At 43.3% G+C, this 17344-nt stretch overlaps 1 protein-coding gene across 1 annotated transcript in view; it reads left to right on the top strand.

The window, feature by feature from the left end:
• ADAMTS12 (ADAM metallopeptidase with thrombospondin type 1 motif 12) overlaps positions 1 to 17344 on the top strand; it is a 234615-nt gene that overhangs the window by 181472 nt on the left and 35799 nt on the right. Inside the window, exons 14-15 of the mRNA XM_084833026.1 lie at positions 3860 to 3980; positions 14297 to 14541. Coding sequence (XP_084689152.1) covers positions 3860 to 3980; positions 14297 to 14541 — 366 coding nt within the window. The remainder of the gene's footprint in view (positions 1 to 3859; positions 3981 to 14296; positions 14542 to 17344) is intronic.

The raw sequence follows: 17344 nt of genomic DNA, 5'->3' as shown, positions 1-17344 counted from the left end.
TGGAAATCCATCAGGGAATTAGATTTGATGGAAATGGGACTTCAGGGGTGCTAGTTAGAAATATTTATATGAAAACAACTATTCTTATGGGATCCCAGACAACAGCTCTGATGATGACCCAGATAAGTGGGTTGTTGTTGTTTTTAATTTGCCACCACTGAGCAATTCTGACCTTTGAAAATTCACTCATCGCTATAGATTATGACTATTTCAAGTCATACGAAGCAAAGGTTTCAATTTATTTTTCTCAATAAAGATGGACTCGCACATCTCACCGGGAGGCTGTATGTAAGGTCTCGTGATAATTCTGTTCCATTTTATATGATTTTGAGGTGTGACATTTCGGAAACAGTTCTAAGGAATAAAAGCTCTTTTGTTGTAATAGAACCACAACAGCATCTTGTTCAAGATCTCTTGAAATAATAAATGGACATATGATGGATGAGCCAATAAGCAAGGCAAATTACGAATTCCAGTTATCTTGGACAAATGCTGATTAGCCAACAAATATTGAATAGTGACCCCTAATTACGGGAAGTGGTGGTGGGGAAATGTAAATAACAATGAGATACTAATGTACAGGGGGGCCCAGCTGGTGTATCCTCTTCCCCACACACCCACATGTATTAGTCACCCAATAACAAAAGTTCTTCGGATATCATACAACTTAAAACAAATTAATATCATAGTTCCAATAATACATCGATCAACAAAACAGCACACATGCCCACTGCCCCCCAAAATAAGCAACCGTATCAAGACAGAGATTAATACCATATTGGTTGCCGTCGTATTACACAAAGAGCCACAAAACAATTTTCTCAGAGCTAAAAGAATTATGCATAATAACTGGCTATGGCTCTGTACAGACGCTTAATAAGGATGTTTTAAGGCACCTGTTTAATGCAGTCTCCTCACATGAAAGGGGAAATGCATGTATTTATTTAAAACATTTTATCCCATCTTGCAATTAAAAAATCTTGCAGAGTTTGAAATGATGAATTAAAATGCAATGGTACAAATAACATTAAACAGCATAATAACATCAAAGAACAGACTAACAAATCAGCAGTAAAACATTTTAAATGGCTTCAGTATGTAAAAAAGGTATTGGCCTGGCATCCAAAGCTGTTAAGAACACAATTCTATACATGTTTAGACAGAAAAAAGTCCTAATACTCCTAGCATCCCTCCAGCCAGACAGGATGGCTTATTTTATTTATTTATTTATTTATTTATTTATTTATTACATTTATTAATAGCCCATCTGGCCGATCACCTGGCCACTCTGGGCAATGTACAACAGTACAATTTAAAACAGTAAAATTATACATTAAAACATTATTTAAAAATACTCTAACCCACCCCAAATGCCTGCCTGAATAATCAAGTTTTCAGTGTGTGGCGGAAGCTCATTAAAGAGGGGGCATGGCAGAGTTCCCTAGGGAGGGAGTTCCACAGAGTGGGGGCCACCACAGAGAAGGCCCTCTCCCTCATCCTCACCAGCCTAGCTGTCCTGGCTGATGGAACAGAGAGAAGACCATCCGAGGCTGATCTTGTTAAGCGGCCTGTCTGGTGTTGCTGGAGGCACTCCTTAAGATAGGCTGGGCCAGAACCATATAGGGTTTTAAAGGTCAAAACCAACACCTTGAATTTGGCCCGGAAAACAACTGGTAACCAATGCAACTCCTTCAGCACCGGAGTGATGTGATCACGCTTGTTTTACAAGGTTGCCAACCCTGATGCAGATGGTGATGCTGCTGCTAGTCATCATCATCATCTCTTGCATGTGCAATTTGTATTTTAAATTCATTTCAATCATAGCTCCATCATGACTACAGGAATATATTGGAGTCTGCGTCTGATGCCCTCATCCCCTGCACTCTCTGGGTGGTCATTTGAAGGGTGGGGTGGCTGGGCTGAGGGGCCCTGGCTCTCGGCCCCCAAGGTCCAGCCCTAGCTGCACCACTGTGCTGTTGCCCTCATGCCCAGTTTGTCAGCTTCCCGTTGGGATTTGGCTGACTACTGTCAGAAGCAAGGTGCTGGATCAGATGGAGATAAGTGACTTGCCCAGGATCGCAAAGGAGCCTCAAACTATACATGGCACTCAGGTGTGTAATTCTTTCCCCTGTTTGATTTTTTTAATGCAGAGCATCCTTGGAGGCTCTCAGCAAGAGTGGGAAGAGGGGTGGTGGTGGGTTGGCTTAACCCATTCCCTTCCTGCCATTTTTCCTCTCAAAATCGCACCCCCCACACAAGTTGCTTTCCCACCCACAGGAGAAAACCCTCCAAGCAGGACTCTCTCCTTCAGCTTTCTTCCATGCAGGGAGCTTGATCTTAACACCTCTGTCCTCACAGTTCTATCCCCAGGCAGGGAAACAAACATGAAATTTAAAATGGACAGCAATTTTCCGATCAGGAGCTACCAACCAGTGGCCCAATATCCCTGGCACTGCTGGGCTTTCACACCTCACTTCATAAGAACAACACCTCCTTCTCTCTGTACCTGAATGGATGTGAGTGAATTTGTTAGCCCTTAAGATACCACCAGGTTCTTCATTGTTTTAATATATCTTTAAGGATTTTCTTTCACTCTGTTCCGAAACAGCTTGTGTCAGTGCAGTACCAACTGATTCAGAATCCGCAACTGGTTATATAAGTGTCCTCTGAAGTCTCCAACATTGCCCTTTCGTGTCTGATGCAGAGAGCAGCTGATTAAGTAAAAGTGCTACTGTTTTGTTTTTATGGGCAGATCCGTTGCTAAACTGCAGGGAATAAGCAAACGTTCCCTGAATGATAAATGTGTTCCTGCATTCAAGCTGCTATAAAGGCAATTTCATATCATCGAGATGTCTAGTTATGGGAACCCCCAACATATATGGGAGATATATGAGCATTCAGAATACAGGTGGAGATGTAGGGAGTTAGGATAGAGCAGCAGTGCCCCATGTCAGCAAGATGAGACATTGCTTCAGCAGGGTTAGACTTCAGCTGAGCAGCAATATGGTTGGTGTTGCCGTGGCACCCCTTCCTGGCCTGTATCTGGAGCTCTTGAGGAATCAGGTATCCTCCTCATGAATAGAACATCAGAAGAGCCCTGCTGGATCAGACCGAGGGTCCATCTAGTCCAGTATTCTGTTCACACAGTGGCCAGCCAGCTGTCGACCAGGGACCCACAAGCAGGGCATGAGCGCAACAGCACCTTGCCACCCATGGTCCCCAGCAACTGGTGTACAGAGGCTCACTACCTATGGGGCCAGGGAAAGGTTTTTTTAAATTGTGCTTTTAAACTTTTGGTTTCTATTATTGTTTTTGTCAAGTTTTTATTTTAAACTTGTTTTTATTATTGTTATCCACCTTAAGCGCCATTTAATTTTTGTGGAAATAAATAAATAAAAGTTATCCTTGTGCTGCTAGACAAGCTTGGTGCTGCTCTGTCTCCATTTCCATTTAGACATGTTACCACCTCGGCTCCTAGGGGATGAATTTGGTGGGTCTGAAGTGAGGGGATAAGACCAGTCAGGATGTAATAGTTTCTCCAGACCTGTGGCCTCTTCAAGCAGGGTATCTTTCCATGTAATGGATGGACTCAGCAGGAGTTATTGTCTCTGCTGAATCTCTGTCAGTTCTGGGGCCAGCTATAGGGTTCTCCTCATCTTCTGGAGACTCAAGCATTTCAGGTTTGGTTCCACTAGAAAAGTGGTGGGGCATGACATCTGTGTGAAAATGTGATGTCCACTTTGAAAGTATCTCATTTTCCTTTCTAAAACAACGGATATATGAGCAAATAGTGAAACCGTCAGTGATCCAGTATATTATGAATACAACATTCATTCTAAAAAATGTCTCTTTCCTTCAGGCTGTTGGCTGTGATTATGAGATAAATTCCAATGCAACCGAAGATCAATGTGGAGTTTGTCTAGGAGACGGTTCCTCTTGCCAGACTGTGAAGATAACATTCAATCAAAGTGAAGGATTAGGTAAAGAAAGGTTTCTGACACATCGCTTTGCTACAGCCATTTCAATAAACAGCAACATTGAAAATGTTCTCTGCCAGGGGGGAAAAGTGGCAACCCTTACAAACAAATAGGAGGAATTTCAGACATCACAAAAGCAGGCCCAGAAAATATTAATATTTAGCCAGAGGTGCTAATTAGGAAAGGCCAAAGGTTATAATTGCCTCTTCTTCGTCTCCCCCATCTTCCAAACCAGATGTGCTGATTCCTCAAGAATAACTATTTTTCTGCTTATTGTAAAGGTATACAATAGAGGGTTAGATCCAAAGTTCCCTTTCTCCAATGGAAGGGGCTTCCTCTATAGCAACTTTCCCCAAGCTGGTACCCCCCCAAATTTGTTAGACTACAACTCCCAGCATCCCCAGCCAGACTGCTGGGAGTTATAGTCCAACACATCTGGAGGGCACCAGGTTGGGGGACGTTGCTCTGTAGGAAGGACTAATCCTGTTGGCAGAAGGACTCCTTCAAATACAGCCAATAGTTACAACAAATACCCATAAAATTTACTGCTGTTTGCAATTTTATACGAACTGGTTGGATGAAGGGGAGAGAAAATGGGTGTGTGAGTGGGTGAGTAAAGAAAGGGTGGAAAGAGATAATTCTTCTAGGTGTACACTTAAAAACATCTTTTTTTATGATTCTGGCTTTTCTCAGCTCCTTTTTTTTAAAAGTAGGAAATCACTTTGGCAACTTTTTTTATATCTCAAATATTGCTGCTGGGAAGGGAAGACGGGGTGGAAGAAAAGAGAAAAGAACTCAGATCAGATTCTTTAAAACCTCAAGGGAGAAAAAAAAATATAGCCTGTCCTATGCATATTTCCTCATACCTAAGTGCTACTGGATTCACTGGGATTTATTTCCAGTTAAGTGTGAATAAAATTGCAGCCGTCCAGCCTGATTCTATGCATTTTTTGAGTAAGTTCCGCTACGTTCACTGGAACGTACTCCCATGTAAGTGTACTTAGGACTGACATTTCAAGGGAAAGAGGAACCCATATTTAGCAACTTTGTTCCGAAGGCCTAGTCTGGGGTAGGCAGTGTGGTGCCTATGCTCCCTTGGCCACCTTTCTTGGCACCTTAGCACCTACCCATTCTACTTTTTATTTAAAACAAATGTTACCGAAACTCAGTTCTCCTTCAAAGTTTGCACCTCTCCAAATTTTGCAGTGGGTTTCTCCAATCAAAAATGTGTGTATTAGTGAAGATTATATTAAAGATGCATTATATTAGGAAAATTGTTGCAAAAATATGTATGTTCGGCAAAATTGCGTACAATTATGTATGCATTTGGAAAAATGCACACAAAAATGTGTACACATTTTCAGGTGAACTTAAAAAAAATTCTCAAACTTCAGGTTGAACTGAACTTAAGACTGGAAAAATGAGAAACTGAGAGAAACCCATATTGACAGATTCGTCCATCCCTACGCCCCACAATGCCTTGCTCCAGGGAAGAGTGAGACAGTGTGGGGTGACCAGGCACGAAGGCCTCGGAGAGCTGTGCAGGAAGGCCCTTGGCTGTTTTGCTGCAGCAGCAAACACTGTTTAAAGTGTAATAATAAACCATTAAACTTTGAACAGTTTTTGCTGCTGTGGGTGAGGTGGCTGCTCCACTGGGGAGGGGGAGCGACCTCAGTGAGAGGTCAGGAGGCGGCGCAGAGGTGGAACAAGTGGGAGCTGGCTAGCATTCGTTCGTCCGCCTCAAGCGGCAAAATGTCTTGGGCCAGCCCTGCTTCTCCAGCTTCTCTGGCTGATGTTATGGGGGGAAGGTGAGTTGTTTTCTGACTTCTGTACTTGAATTAAGAGCTAAGAGTTTTGAACAAAACAGCATTTCCTTTAAATCGGTGGTGGGGAATGTGTGGTCCTCCAGATGTTGGACTGCAATAACCATCAGCCTGAGCCAGCATAGACAATGGTGAGAGATGGTGGGAGTTGTAGTGCAACAACATCTGGAGGACCACACATTCCCCGCCCCTGATTTAAATAGTATTTCTAACAAAATAAGGTAATTTGATGTGATTTAGTTTCTAAGGCTGCAATCAAATGCACATTTACCTCTTAAATCCCATTCAGCACAGTGAAACTTATAAAAATTGCATTATTATGTAAATTGCATTAGGGGCTGTAAATTGCATCATTATAATTTTTAAAAATTTATTTTGTTAAAAACTGAAACTGGAAAGATTATAAGCTGAGAAAAAGCACAGTTAAAATCAGTGGAGCTTTCTTCTGAGTAAACAGAGATAAGATTCTGTTGCTCTGATATTCTGAGAATGCCTGACAATAATAATTCTGTTGGTTTTATTTGTTGATTTGTACTTGTATAGCCATGTCATCCTCATGGGTTTCGTTGAGTAATTATAACTGACTCCTCCCCCTAAGCAACCTTTTTTGTGATTGGTCCCAGTTCCTATATTGTGACTGGCTCCTCCCACAACTGACATTTTGTGACTGCTCCAGCCAGTAGACACTAAGGCTCTGGCAAAAAAGGAAAACAGATCATGAAAGCTTGATGTTTGTCCAACTTAGGGATGTCAGATAAATCTGCAACAAATTCAAATGGATTCAGATTTCTATGAATCTGACCTGTGGATTCCGCAGTGGATTGTCTTTTTCTGAGTCATGCAGATTCCGTGGACTTGCAGACTGGCTTTTCACTTTGGGAGAGCGGGGGGATTTGTGCTTATTTGCATTAGTGCATTACCACAAGGGTTAATCATGCTAGATCTTAATGATATAGGGCAGGATACAAATGTTTTCAATAAATAAATAGTTAAGGCACTAATATGCAAAAGCACAAATATGCATTAGTGCTAATGTGAATTAGCCCAAGTAGAACAATATGCTGGTAAAAAAAAAAATCCGGTTCCGTCAATGAGCAGATGACAGAATAAAAGACACCCGACAATCTATGAAACACAGATGAAACAGATTTAACCAAACACATTCACCCCTAGTCCAACCTGCTCCTAAACAGGACAAGAGATGTGAAGGCCTGGGGGAAAAAAACAGAAAAAATGGGGGTGGGATGGGGAGGGAAACAAAAACACTTGGGGAAAAAAGGGGGTTTTCAATTTTTTCAATGGATATTTTTTTGGAAAATTGGGTGGGAAAAGTTTTTTCCTTAATTTTTATATTTTTTCCAGTCCCCCCCCCCCAAACCTTCACATCTCTAGGCAGGACACATTCCCAATTAGTAGTGAGTAACTGTGAGGCCCAGTGGTGCCTCACATTAATTGAGTGCATGCCTTAGGTCATGCCCCAACATCCTTTGCAACTTGTCAGGGCTCTGTGGCAAATGCACAATGGTTTCTTTGCAAACGAGTCAGTGCTTTGCAAACAAGCCATTGTTCCCTGAAGGTTAGTGTATATACCACTGATATTGTGTACTAGCACTATCTGAAGCCAAATAACATGTCATGGCAACTACCAAATGCTTGTAATAGGTTTACAAATACTGTTAACAACTGTTTGATACCAAATATTGAAATAAATGTATAATCGAGTAGCAAGCCAGGGCCAGCCCTACCATTAAGTAGAGTGTAGCAAGGGCCAGCCCTGCCATTAAGCAGAGTGAAGCACCACCTCAGGCAGCAGATTCATCCGCAAAGCACCACCTTTTGGAATGAATGGGAATGCATAGCTACATCCAGAGCCACCGGTTGTAGCTTACACATAACTAGTTAGAACTATAGCTGGAAAAGGACCAATATTTGCAGCCATCTTTTCTGAACTAATTGTGCAAAACTTCCCATTTTTCCTTACCAGGCCTTGTGAAAAAATGAGGGTAAGAGGCAGAAAGCAGAAATCTTTGAGACAAAACAGTAATGGGAAAAAGTTTAGGTAGAAACAGAACCTTATCTTAGCTATTGTTTAATTTTCTGTGGGTGTAGTCCTATGTGTTCTGTCCTTGATACTCATAAGCCTCTGAACTTGGAGGCCTACGAGTATCCTGCAAAGAGCAGAAGGCATGGCGAAGGCAATCCTCATCTGCTCTGCCTCCTGCTCTGCCTTTCTAGACAGGCTTTTTGCCCATCTAGCTGAGGTGTCAGGGAGTGCCTTCAGGGAAGGAGGCTGGAAAGGCTGCAGGATGTGGCATAAGCCAGCCTCTCCAGTCCCCTCCCTGCCCACAGAAATGCCCCTTATACCCCCTCTTATAGGTCAGTTTTCCGACCTCGGAGAGGCAGTCGGCGGGGTTCTCTCTGCACCAGCTGTGAGGTTGGGTGGGTGGGGCGCTCAGATTCCTGGGTCTGAGGTCAGAGCGCTGTCCCCAACCTCGGATCCAGGAATCCGAAATATCCTATGGCCCCCGAGACTCTGTTTAGGGGCCACAGGATTGCTCCCTCCAATTATGTAAGAATTTTATTTTGTGCTTATTAAAAGGAGAGCAAAAAAAGGTAAAGATTTCAATTTGTCATGCTAGTCACCTCATTTTATCTGTGGATTTTCAGCGGCTTTAAAGTTCTGTGGGTTTAGTGTTGCTTTAAAAAAAATCGTGTAATGATAACGGTCTCGGGCTTTAGAGACCTTCAGCATATTGATCAGAAACCTCTGAACCAGGGGATGCACTGTAGATGGAGGTCTGACTAGGTTATTCCATTTCTTATAGAGTGTGGCAGTAAGGAAAGAAATCATTGATGTAGCTGTTTACAAAAACTTAGTACATCTGGTCCTCCCTGATAATTCTTTTGCCTTAAACACTCCTGTTGAAGCATATTTTTCAATCAGATGTGCACCTACTGAATCCTGCTGTGGAACAGCTGCTTTTTGCAAGAGGACTGGGAGAATATTTGAAAAATATTTTCTGACTGTTTTCCTGCATACCTCTTAAGTGTCCTGCATATTGAGGGACATCAAATCCTGTCTGATCTCCAAGTGTATTGTTATCTGCAAGCTGTTTCTCTGGCTAAAATTATAATATGGGATTTTTTTTTCCTGTTAGCTTTCCAGTTAAAAGTTTTCTCATTAGCGAAAAAGGTCTAACAATACATTACAGATCACTGTGACAAATTAGGGACAGATTAGAAACTCTCCCCACGACCTGAGTTCGATCCCAGCGGAAGCTGGGTCCCAGGTAGCCGGCTCAGGTTGACTCAGCCTTCCATCCTTCCGAGGTCGGTAAAATGAGTACCCAGCTTGCTGGGGGAAAGGTAGTCATGACTGGGGAGGGCAATGGCAAACCACCCCCCTATAGTCTGCCATGAAAATGCCAGCGGAAGTGGCGTTCCTCTAGGGGTCAGTAATGACCCGGTGCTTGCACAGGAGGAACCTTTCCTTTCCTTCCTAGGGATTATGATGATGTACCAGCCACAAATCTGCCCATCAGCCTCCCTGCCCAAGGCAGATGGTGTTGGGAAACCCCAAGACAGTCTTGGGGAATTTCAATATTCATCTTGGAGACGCCTTAGGGCAGGGGGTGGGGAACTTCAGGCCTGGGGACCAAACGCATCCTTCCTGGGGTCCCCCAATCTGGCCAGCCATGGTTACCCAGAAGGCCACACACCTCCCCCTTTCCCCCAGCCACCAATTGTTTGATGGTTTCCCAGTTTTTGTGCAGTTTTCTCCCTTTCTAAAAGGCTGGAATGCCTCTCTGAAGGCTTAGTTACTGTCAGGAAGAGCTTTAAGGTAAAAGATGCTGGGGGATTCTTGTGTTTTTGTATTTTTTGTATTTTGTCTGTCCACTAGGGATGTATGAAATCCCTTACCTCCAGTCTGCTGGGGGTCCACGTGGGGGGGAGGCAACCCATTCCTCCCCCCTGGAAACCTCGACGGGGGGGAGGTGATCCGTTCCTCCCTGCCCGGAATCCGGCCAGGCCAGCTCCACTTCGAAGCCCTGTGGAGCCGGCCACCAACTCTGCAGGGCTGGAGAAAGTCGATACAGCCGGCAGCCATTGCCATGCTGTTACCTCTGTGTAAGTCAGTCCCCCGATGCAAATGGCGTAGTGGGTGCCATTTGCGGCTGTAGAGCTGGTTGATTAGCCTAAATGCAGCCATTTACGGCTGCATTTAGGCTAATTGACCAGCTTTGTGGCCGCAAATGGCGCCCACTACGCCATTTGCGTCGGGGGACTGACTTACACAGAGATAGGGCACGGCAATGGCTGCTGGCTGTATCGACTTTCTCCAGCCCTGTGGAGCTGGTGGCTGGCTCCGCAGGTTCGACGTGGACAGGGATCCGACCCAGATGGATCCCGCAGGGAGGCGGAGGTGAGTGATCCGTTCCACCACGGACTCCGGGGCCCAGATTCTTTAGAATCCGGCCTCACTGGAGTCCATGGTGGAATTCTCCGCCATCCCTAGCATCCACCCCTTTTTCCTTTGGCTCTCCCCCTTTGAATGTGGCCCCACCCACCACTGGAACCTAAGAGCCTAAGAACTTCTCCAAAGTGGAATTCAGTCCTTGGGTGGAAAGGAAAGAGATTCCCCAGTGCTGCCTTAGAGGGCCTGGCTTGGGACTTCATCCCTGCCAGATTGTCTCAATATGTCATTGGTCCAACACATTTGGGAAGGTGTAGCTTTAACCTGATGTTTTCAACTGAGTGTGAGGCTGGAAGTTTGGAAATAGGGGTTGGGTGGGATTTCTTTGTGACCTTATTGTTATGGTCAGATCACTAACTCATGAAGTTTAAGTTGACAGCAGCCACTTCTTGGATTACAAGAGAGGGAGAGAAACTTTATATGTTGCTGTGTTTTTTGAAACAAACTGGTTTGTACTGGTTGAATCATATTTTAAAGCAGCCTTTCTCAACCCTCCAAATGTTCTGGACTATAACTCCAGCATTCCAGACCACTGGCCATGCTGTCTGGGGCTGATGGGAGTTGCACTTCAAAACTTATCTCAAGGGCTCCCAAGTTCAGGAAGTTGGGTTTTAAAATATGTGTTCCAATCTAGCAGTATTATAGCTCTTACCAGTGGGAGTTGCTGTACAGCTGTAATACCTGTTTTGCAACACTCCCCGGTAGGATCTACACTTCTTTTGTTCCCTGCTTTTTCCTTGCACTGCTTTTAAGGGGATTTGCGTGTAGAAATCCATAACGTTTTGTGTGTGGCTATTTTTTACTGTTCACCTGCACAGCAATGAATAAGCACACCCTTTATTTTTAAACCTTCATTCCTGTGCAGTGCAAAGGTTCACATGCACTCAGCAGACTAAAAGAAGAAGCAAACTGAAACAGCAGCATACCCCTCCCATTTCTCCTGCAACAGCAGCACAATACTATAGCTTCTGGCATATGGTTGTTGTTGTTGTTGTTTATTCGGTCAGTCGCTTCCGACTCTTCATGACTTCATGGACCAGCCCATGCCAGAGCTTTCTGTCGGCCGTCGCCACCTCCAGCTCCCCCAAGGTCGAGTCCGTCACCTCCAGAATATGGCATATGGTTACACTGTACATATAAATGATAAAATGCATGTGACCATTCAAACTCCTGCTGCTGCTGCAATTACAACACTGTGCATTTGTGTGTGGCACTCAACTGAGTTATAGACATGGTTGATACTGCACTGTATTCATTACTATGTACCCCCAGAGTAGCAATTGCATTTAAAAAAAATAACAGCACGTCACTGCCTCGCAAAACAAATGGGCTCTAGTATAGATTTCTCCAGGCATACCACACGGCAGGCAAGGGGGTTGTCAACAGGGCAGAGAAAGGAGAATGGGGAGGTATCAGTAGACTTCAGGGAACCCCAATGTTTGTAGGAGAACAAAACAAGTTTAGGGGGGGAAAGCCCAAAAATGTAACCCTCAAAAACCATCCAGTGAGCACCAAGCATACTCAATGACCATAGAATGGTAAAAATGCCTGGGGGGTGGGGGGATGGAGAACCAGGAGAGGGGGAATGGAATAGAGTATCCTGGAAGCAGACATGGCTGGCTGGCACCCTGAACACTCCATGCTGCAATGTTTTGCTGCAGGTCACACTTGTAGCATTCTATTACAGATGCCAGTTAACTTATCTGCATTCTGGGCAAGTGTGACAGGATTTTCAGGTTTTTTTCCATCATTGTCTATCTTCTGCTACCATCTCTGTTTAAAAAAAATGTAGAGAACTGATGAGTTTGTGAGATTGCGACTCAGAAACGTGCACTGTACCTTTATATTTCCCAACGCAGCTAGAAAATGAGGCAGATGTCCTTTTTGTGTGGATGGTGCTGTTTTGGCTACATAAGGATCCACACTCAGAGAAAGGGTATTAGAATAATCCGATATTAATATAAAGGATTTTAACTGAGAGCAGATGGAGGTATGTGAAGCAAATACAATACAGTGACGCAAGTGTGCATACTTACTTCAGTGCCTCAGCGACTTGTCAGTTCAAGTCTATATTTATGTTTATCAGCATTGAGACTGTGTGATTGAACAAAGACAATGTGTGTGTTGTTTGAATGTAACCTTTCAGATCTAGTTTTGTATTCAGAAATCAGCTAGTTGTTTAGGGGAAGTGCTGTATTAATTGCCGAGCTTTTATTAGAAACAGCTGGGAAGCATAATAGCTGACACTGATTATACAAAATGAAGTAAAATCCCAACAGCTAATTAGCTTCGAATTATTATTGGTATTAGTAGTAGTAGTATTAGTATTATTATTCTATTCAAAAGGTATACAATAAGCTTTTGAAAACAGCACAGTTTTGGGGGGAATTTAAAGCTGGTTCAGCTGACCGAGACTAAATGGCTATCTTAATGAAGCACGTAAGGCAAAAGTCTGTTATCAAACTGTCAAGGTGAATTTAAAATAATGATGACTTATGCCAAAATAAATCTGTTTGCAAAGCTGCTGTTGCGTTAAAAAAAATCCTTTTTGCATTCTAATGTAGAGTAATTTAGGACGGGTTATCGTTGCATTTCATAGGGTAATTGATAGTAACAAATGTTTTTCATGTGTTTTTATTCATAGCATGGTTACTTGCACAGGAGTGGGACCAGTGGCATTCTTTTGATAATGACCGCCCCAGTAAGAAAAAGCCTTTATATTAATGGCTGTCTCAGTTCTCTGAATGCCAGTCCTTGTATACCCAAAATGGCAACACCCATGCACAAGGGGGAGATATCAGCAGGCTTGGAGGAACTCCAAGGTCTGCTGAAATTCAAAAAAATCCTCTGAGTGCTGCGGATACCTCCCTGTTGTGCATGGTGGTACTGTTTTGGCTAGACAGAGACTGGCACTCTGAGAATTGAGATCCCTATTAGAAGATAGGATGATAATTCTGGGATGGAATGAAAGGATTACATAAGCCTTCTTACCCTGGCAACTTTTTTCTGCAGATAAACTGTGGTATGTACATTTAATTTTGTTTAAGCTCTTTGATGTGTGCTAATGTACATGCTAAGACTCGTAAAATAAATTTATTTATTTATTTATTTATTTGTAAAGCCCTGTTGCTGTGCACTGATATGCATGAACACCTGCATTTTTAAAACAAGTCCAGATATCCCTTTCTGAACAGTTTGTGCCTTTTAAGTTGCCCCATCCCACATTGCCAAAAATGAGGGGGACACTTTCCATGGGCATGAAAATGGTCACAAAATCCTCCATCTTCCATGCCTTCATTCAGGATTCTCCCTTCCCTCCCCCCAACTGCCACTCAGTATTCCAAGCCTACTGAGAACACTCAGTCCTGATTGCACATCTGCAAGCCTTGGGATTACTCTTAAGCCTGCTACCTTCCTCTTTTATGTAGTTGGTGCCATTTTTGCTACATAATCATTGGCACTCACACCTGAACATCAGAAATAGGGGAAATGATGTTGGCTTAAGTGACATGAATGACACCAAAGGACACTTAAGGTTTTTCTCACTAGGCATTTATCATGCACTCGTCATTCCCCTACTCACAGGTTTTTACGGGTTCTTTAGACAATGTTGTGACCCTCCACTTTCACTTCTGTGTCTAAAGAGCACTTTTGCTGAGTGTTTTTCGAGCAGGGAAAGTGCGATGTTTAATTGTAAAAGTGAAAGAAAATACTTTTTTCACTTGTGTCTTTGCACTATTCCTCTATATCACAGTGCCACCTAGAGGTTATGTAGCAGAAAAGCAGGAAAGGAAACGCACCTTGTGTAGTGCTTGGATCTCAGTTCTGTGACGAAACTGAAAGTAGATACAGTGGATTAACAACCAATTAACAGCCTCGTGTAGAAAAGCTCTTATACAGAATAAAATCATTCTCTTCTATAGATACTCTCAAATAGGGGTAGCACTGATAAATTTTAGAAGCTGGCAAGGTGCATTAATGTCATTGTTAAAGCTGATAAATGTCCCCCCCCCCCTGCATAGGTTATGTTGATGTTGGCCTGATTCCAAAAGGTGCAAGGAACATCAAAGTGGTAGAAATGGAAGAAGCAGGGAATTTCCTCGCATTGCGAAGTGAAGACCCAGAAAAGTATTACCTAAATGGAGGGTTTATTATCCAATGGAATGGAGACTACAAAGTGGCAGGAACAATATTTCAATATGGGAGAAAAGGTGACCTGGAAAAACTCACTGCGCCTGGACCCACAAACGAATCTTTGTGGCTACAGGTATGCCAATGTGTCGTATGAGAAACTAGCTTTAGCAGATTGCTGTGGGTATTGAGATGTGCAGCAGTTTTCTGTACCTTTACTAATTGTAGCATAAGAGAAAGAATTTTAGCAGGCTCAGCTTTTCTCACCCCTACACAATGCTCTGCACCTGCAGAGTTGCCACCTTTTGAACTGGCGCCTGGAGCTGTGCCTTTAACAGTAGCTTGGTTTGCAGCAAGCAACAGGCGATAATGATTATCTTGCATGCCTTTGAGAAGCTTTACTTCCAAGTTCCTGCCTATCTAGCCACTGTTAAAGGCTAGTTCAGAACCTAGCAACTCCCATGCACTTGTCAAGAGTTACTCTTCTATTCAAATATTAAACACATTGGGAAGCTTGCCCTATTTTACATCTGGCCACTCTCAATGGAAAACCTTGTAGCAACAACTAGAGCCCTGCAACGAAATGTTGCGGAGTGGAGTGCTTCTGATCTAACCACTCCATTCCATTCCCCTTCCTTCTGGTTTTCCATTTTTTCCCAAACAGTCATTCTACATTTGGTGCCCACTAGATATGCTCAGTCTTCATTGGGTTGGGTTTTTGTGGGGGACAGGACTTTGTCCTCCATTCGTTTTGTTTGTCTCCATTTTGGTTGGGGGTTATTGAAGGGGGTTGGACACTGGTGCCCAGTACCAACTACTTTAACATCTTGGATTTCTCTGTGGATTTCTCTGGGAAGTTCTCCCATATATCCCTAGGGACATTTAAAAATACTTTCTCAGTGTGCACCAGGAAATTACCTCTCCAGACAGTGAGGTAGTTCTTGCTATCCTTTTAATATCTATGCATATTTTCCTCCATTCTCCTTTTGCAGGCACTCCACTCCATTCCCCCTCTCACCCATTTTTTTCCTCCTAGCATTCCATGGGGACCGAACATGCTGAATTCTCACTAGGATGTTTTAGGGTCTCCCCCAAGGATGGGATTTTTCCCCCTAATTTTTTTTAGTTCTTGAAGTTACCATGAGTCCTGCTGATATCTCCCTCTTCTGGCAGACAGAGAAGTGTGAACATGCCTTACATTAAATCAGAAATAGAGGGAATATTCTTCTTGTTTCTATTTGAAACCGTTCTCACTATAATCAGACGTAATTCTGTCCTGTTTCTCACGCAGGTGCCTGGACTAAACCTGTGTCTGGACTGCCCCACTTCAGATTACAGATGCATGATCACATGATTGAATGGTTCTTGTGGGGGAAACTGTGGGGAACCAAAAGGGAATGAGAACCACCCCCGCCTAAAGGATGAGGCTGGTGGTAAATGTATCTGAAATCACACTTTATTACCAAAAACGTGTATACACAGCTAGGTCACAAAGGAACTACAATTTGGGAACAAGTTACATGGGTTTTAGAGGAAAACAAAGTACATAGTAAAAATATGAAGAGAAAGACTTTTGCCAATTAAAAGCTTACATATGTTATCTATATCCAATCACATTAGGGTTGGGGTGCTGACGTATGCATCAGTGCTCCCTAACCGTGAATATACCCCTAAATACAGCTGGGGCACAATGATTTGCAAATTCCTCCCACCAGGCAGTACCTTATCTCAGTAGGGAATGGGTTTGTGCCTACCCATTGCCCATGAGTCAGGAGTTAGAGCCTGCTCTGTCTGTGTGCAGAAATGTTTATTCTACCCTCTTACTCAGTTCTTTGTGTCTTGTTTTTCTCAGCTACTCTGTTACAATATTCTCTGTATTTTTCCCTCTTGGTGACTTTGGTTCAGGCCTTATACAGGCTTTTTCTCCCACATTCTACAGACAAAAATAAATAATCCCCACAGATAGAAAATTAGCATGTCAGGGAGAAGGCTGTGCTAGAACCAATCTCCCTAACATCTAGTTTTCCATAAGACATTTTTATTGGATGGAGGAGCATTCAGCCATGTGAACCAGCACCTGCAGTCTGAAGTTGGTACCTGTGTGAGAACTCAAGTACCTCTGTGAGAAATCAGCCCATAGTGCAGATGGAGATGGATCATATGTCGAAAGCATTGTTAGTGACATGAGTTAAGTGCATTTCAGAACACACCTGATCCAATCCCAACCAATTCATGTATTTATAACCTTTTTTTTCTCATTAGAAAGAAGGTTTTGCCACTATTCCTTAAAGGAGTGGGAAACCTGTGTGGCTGTTCAGATGTTGTTGGACTACTAATCCCTAACATAAGAAGAGCCCTGCTGGATCAGACCAAGGGTCCATCTAGTCCAGCATTCTGTTCACACAGTGGCCAACCAGCTGCTCATGGGAAACCCACAAGCAGGACATGAGTGTAACTGCACCCTCCCAACCATGTTCCCCAGCAACTGGTGTACACAGGCATATTGCCTCTGATACTGGAGGCAGCGCACAGCCATCAGGACTAGCAGCTATTCATAGCCTCCTCCTCCAGGAATTTCTCCAACCCCCTTTTAAAGACATCCAAATTGGTGGCCATCACTACATCTTGTGGTAGTGAATTCCATAGTTTAGCCATGTGCTCTGTGAAGAAGCCCTTTTATCTGTCCTGAATCTCCCACCAATCCACTTCATGGGATGACCCCATTGGGTTCTAGTATTATGGGGGAGAGAAATGTCTCCCTATCCACATTCCCCACACCATGCATAATTTTGTACACCTCTATCATGTCTCCCCTTACCTCCCTTTTCTCCAAGCTAAACAATCCCAGCTGTTGTAACCTTCCCTCATAGGGGAGTTGCTCCAGCCCCAATTTTAGTTGCCCTTTTCTGCACTTTTTCTGGCTCTACAATATTTTTTTT

This window comes from Heloderma suspectum, chromosome 2 (assembly GCF_057233095.1).
Source record: "Heloderma suspectum isolate Gila_16-S chromosome 2, 16-S_ref, whole genome shotgun sequence".
NCBI lineage: Eukaryota > Metazoa > Chordata > Lepidosauria > Squamata > Helodermatidae > Heloderma > Heloderma suspectum.
Note: the sequence above shows the minus strand (reverse complement) of the source record. Positions and strands in the feature narration are given on the sequence as shown.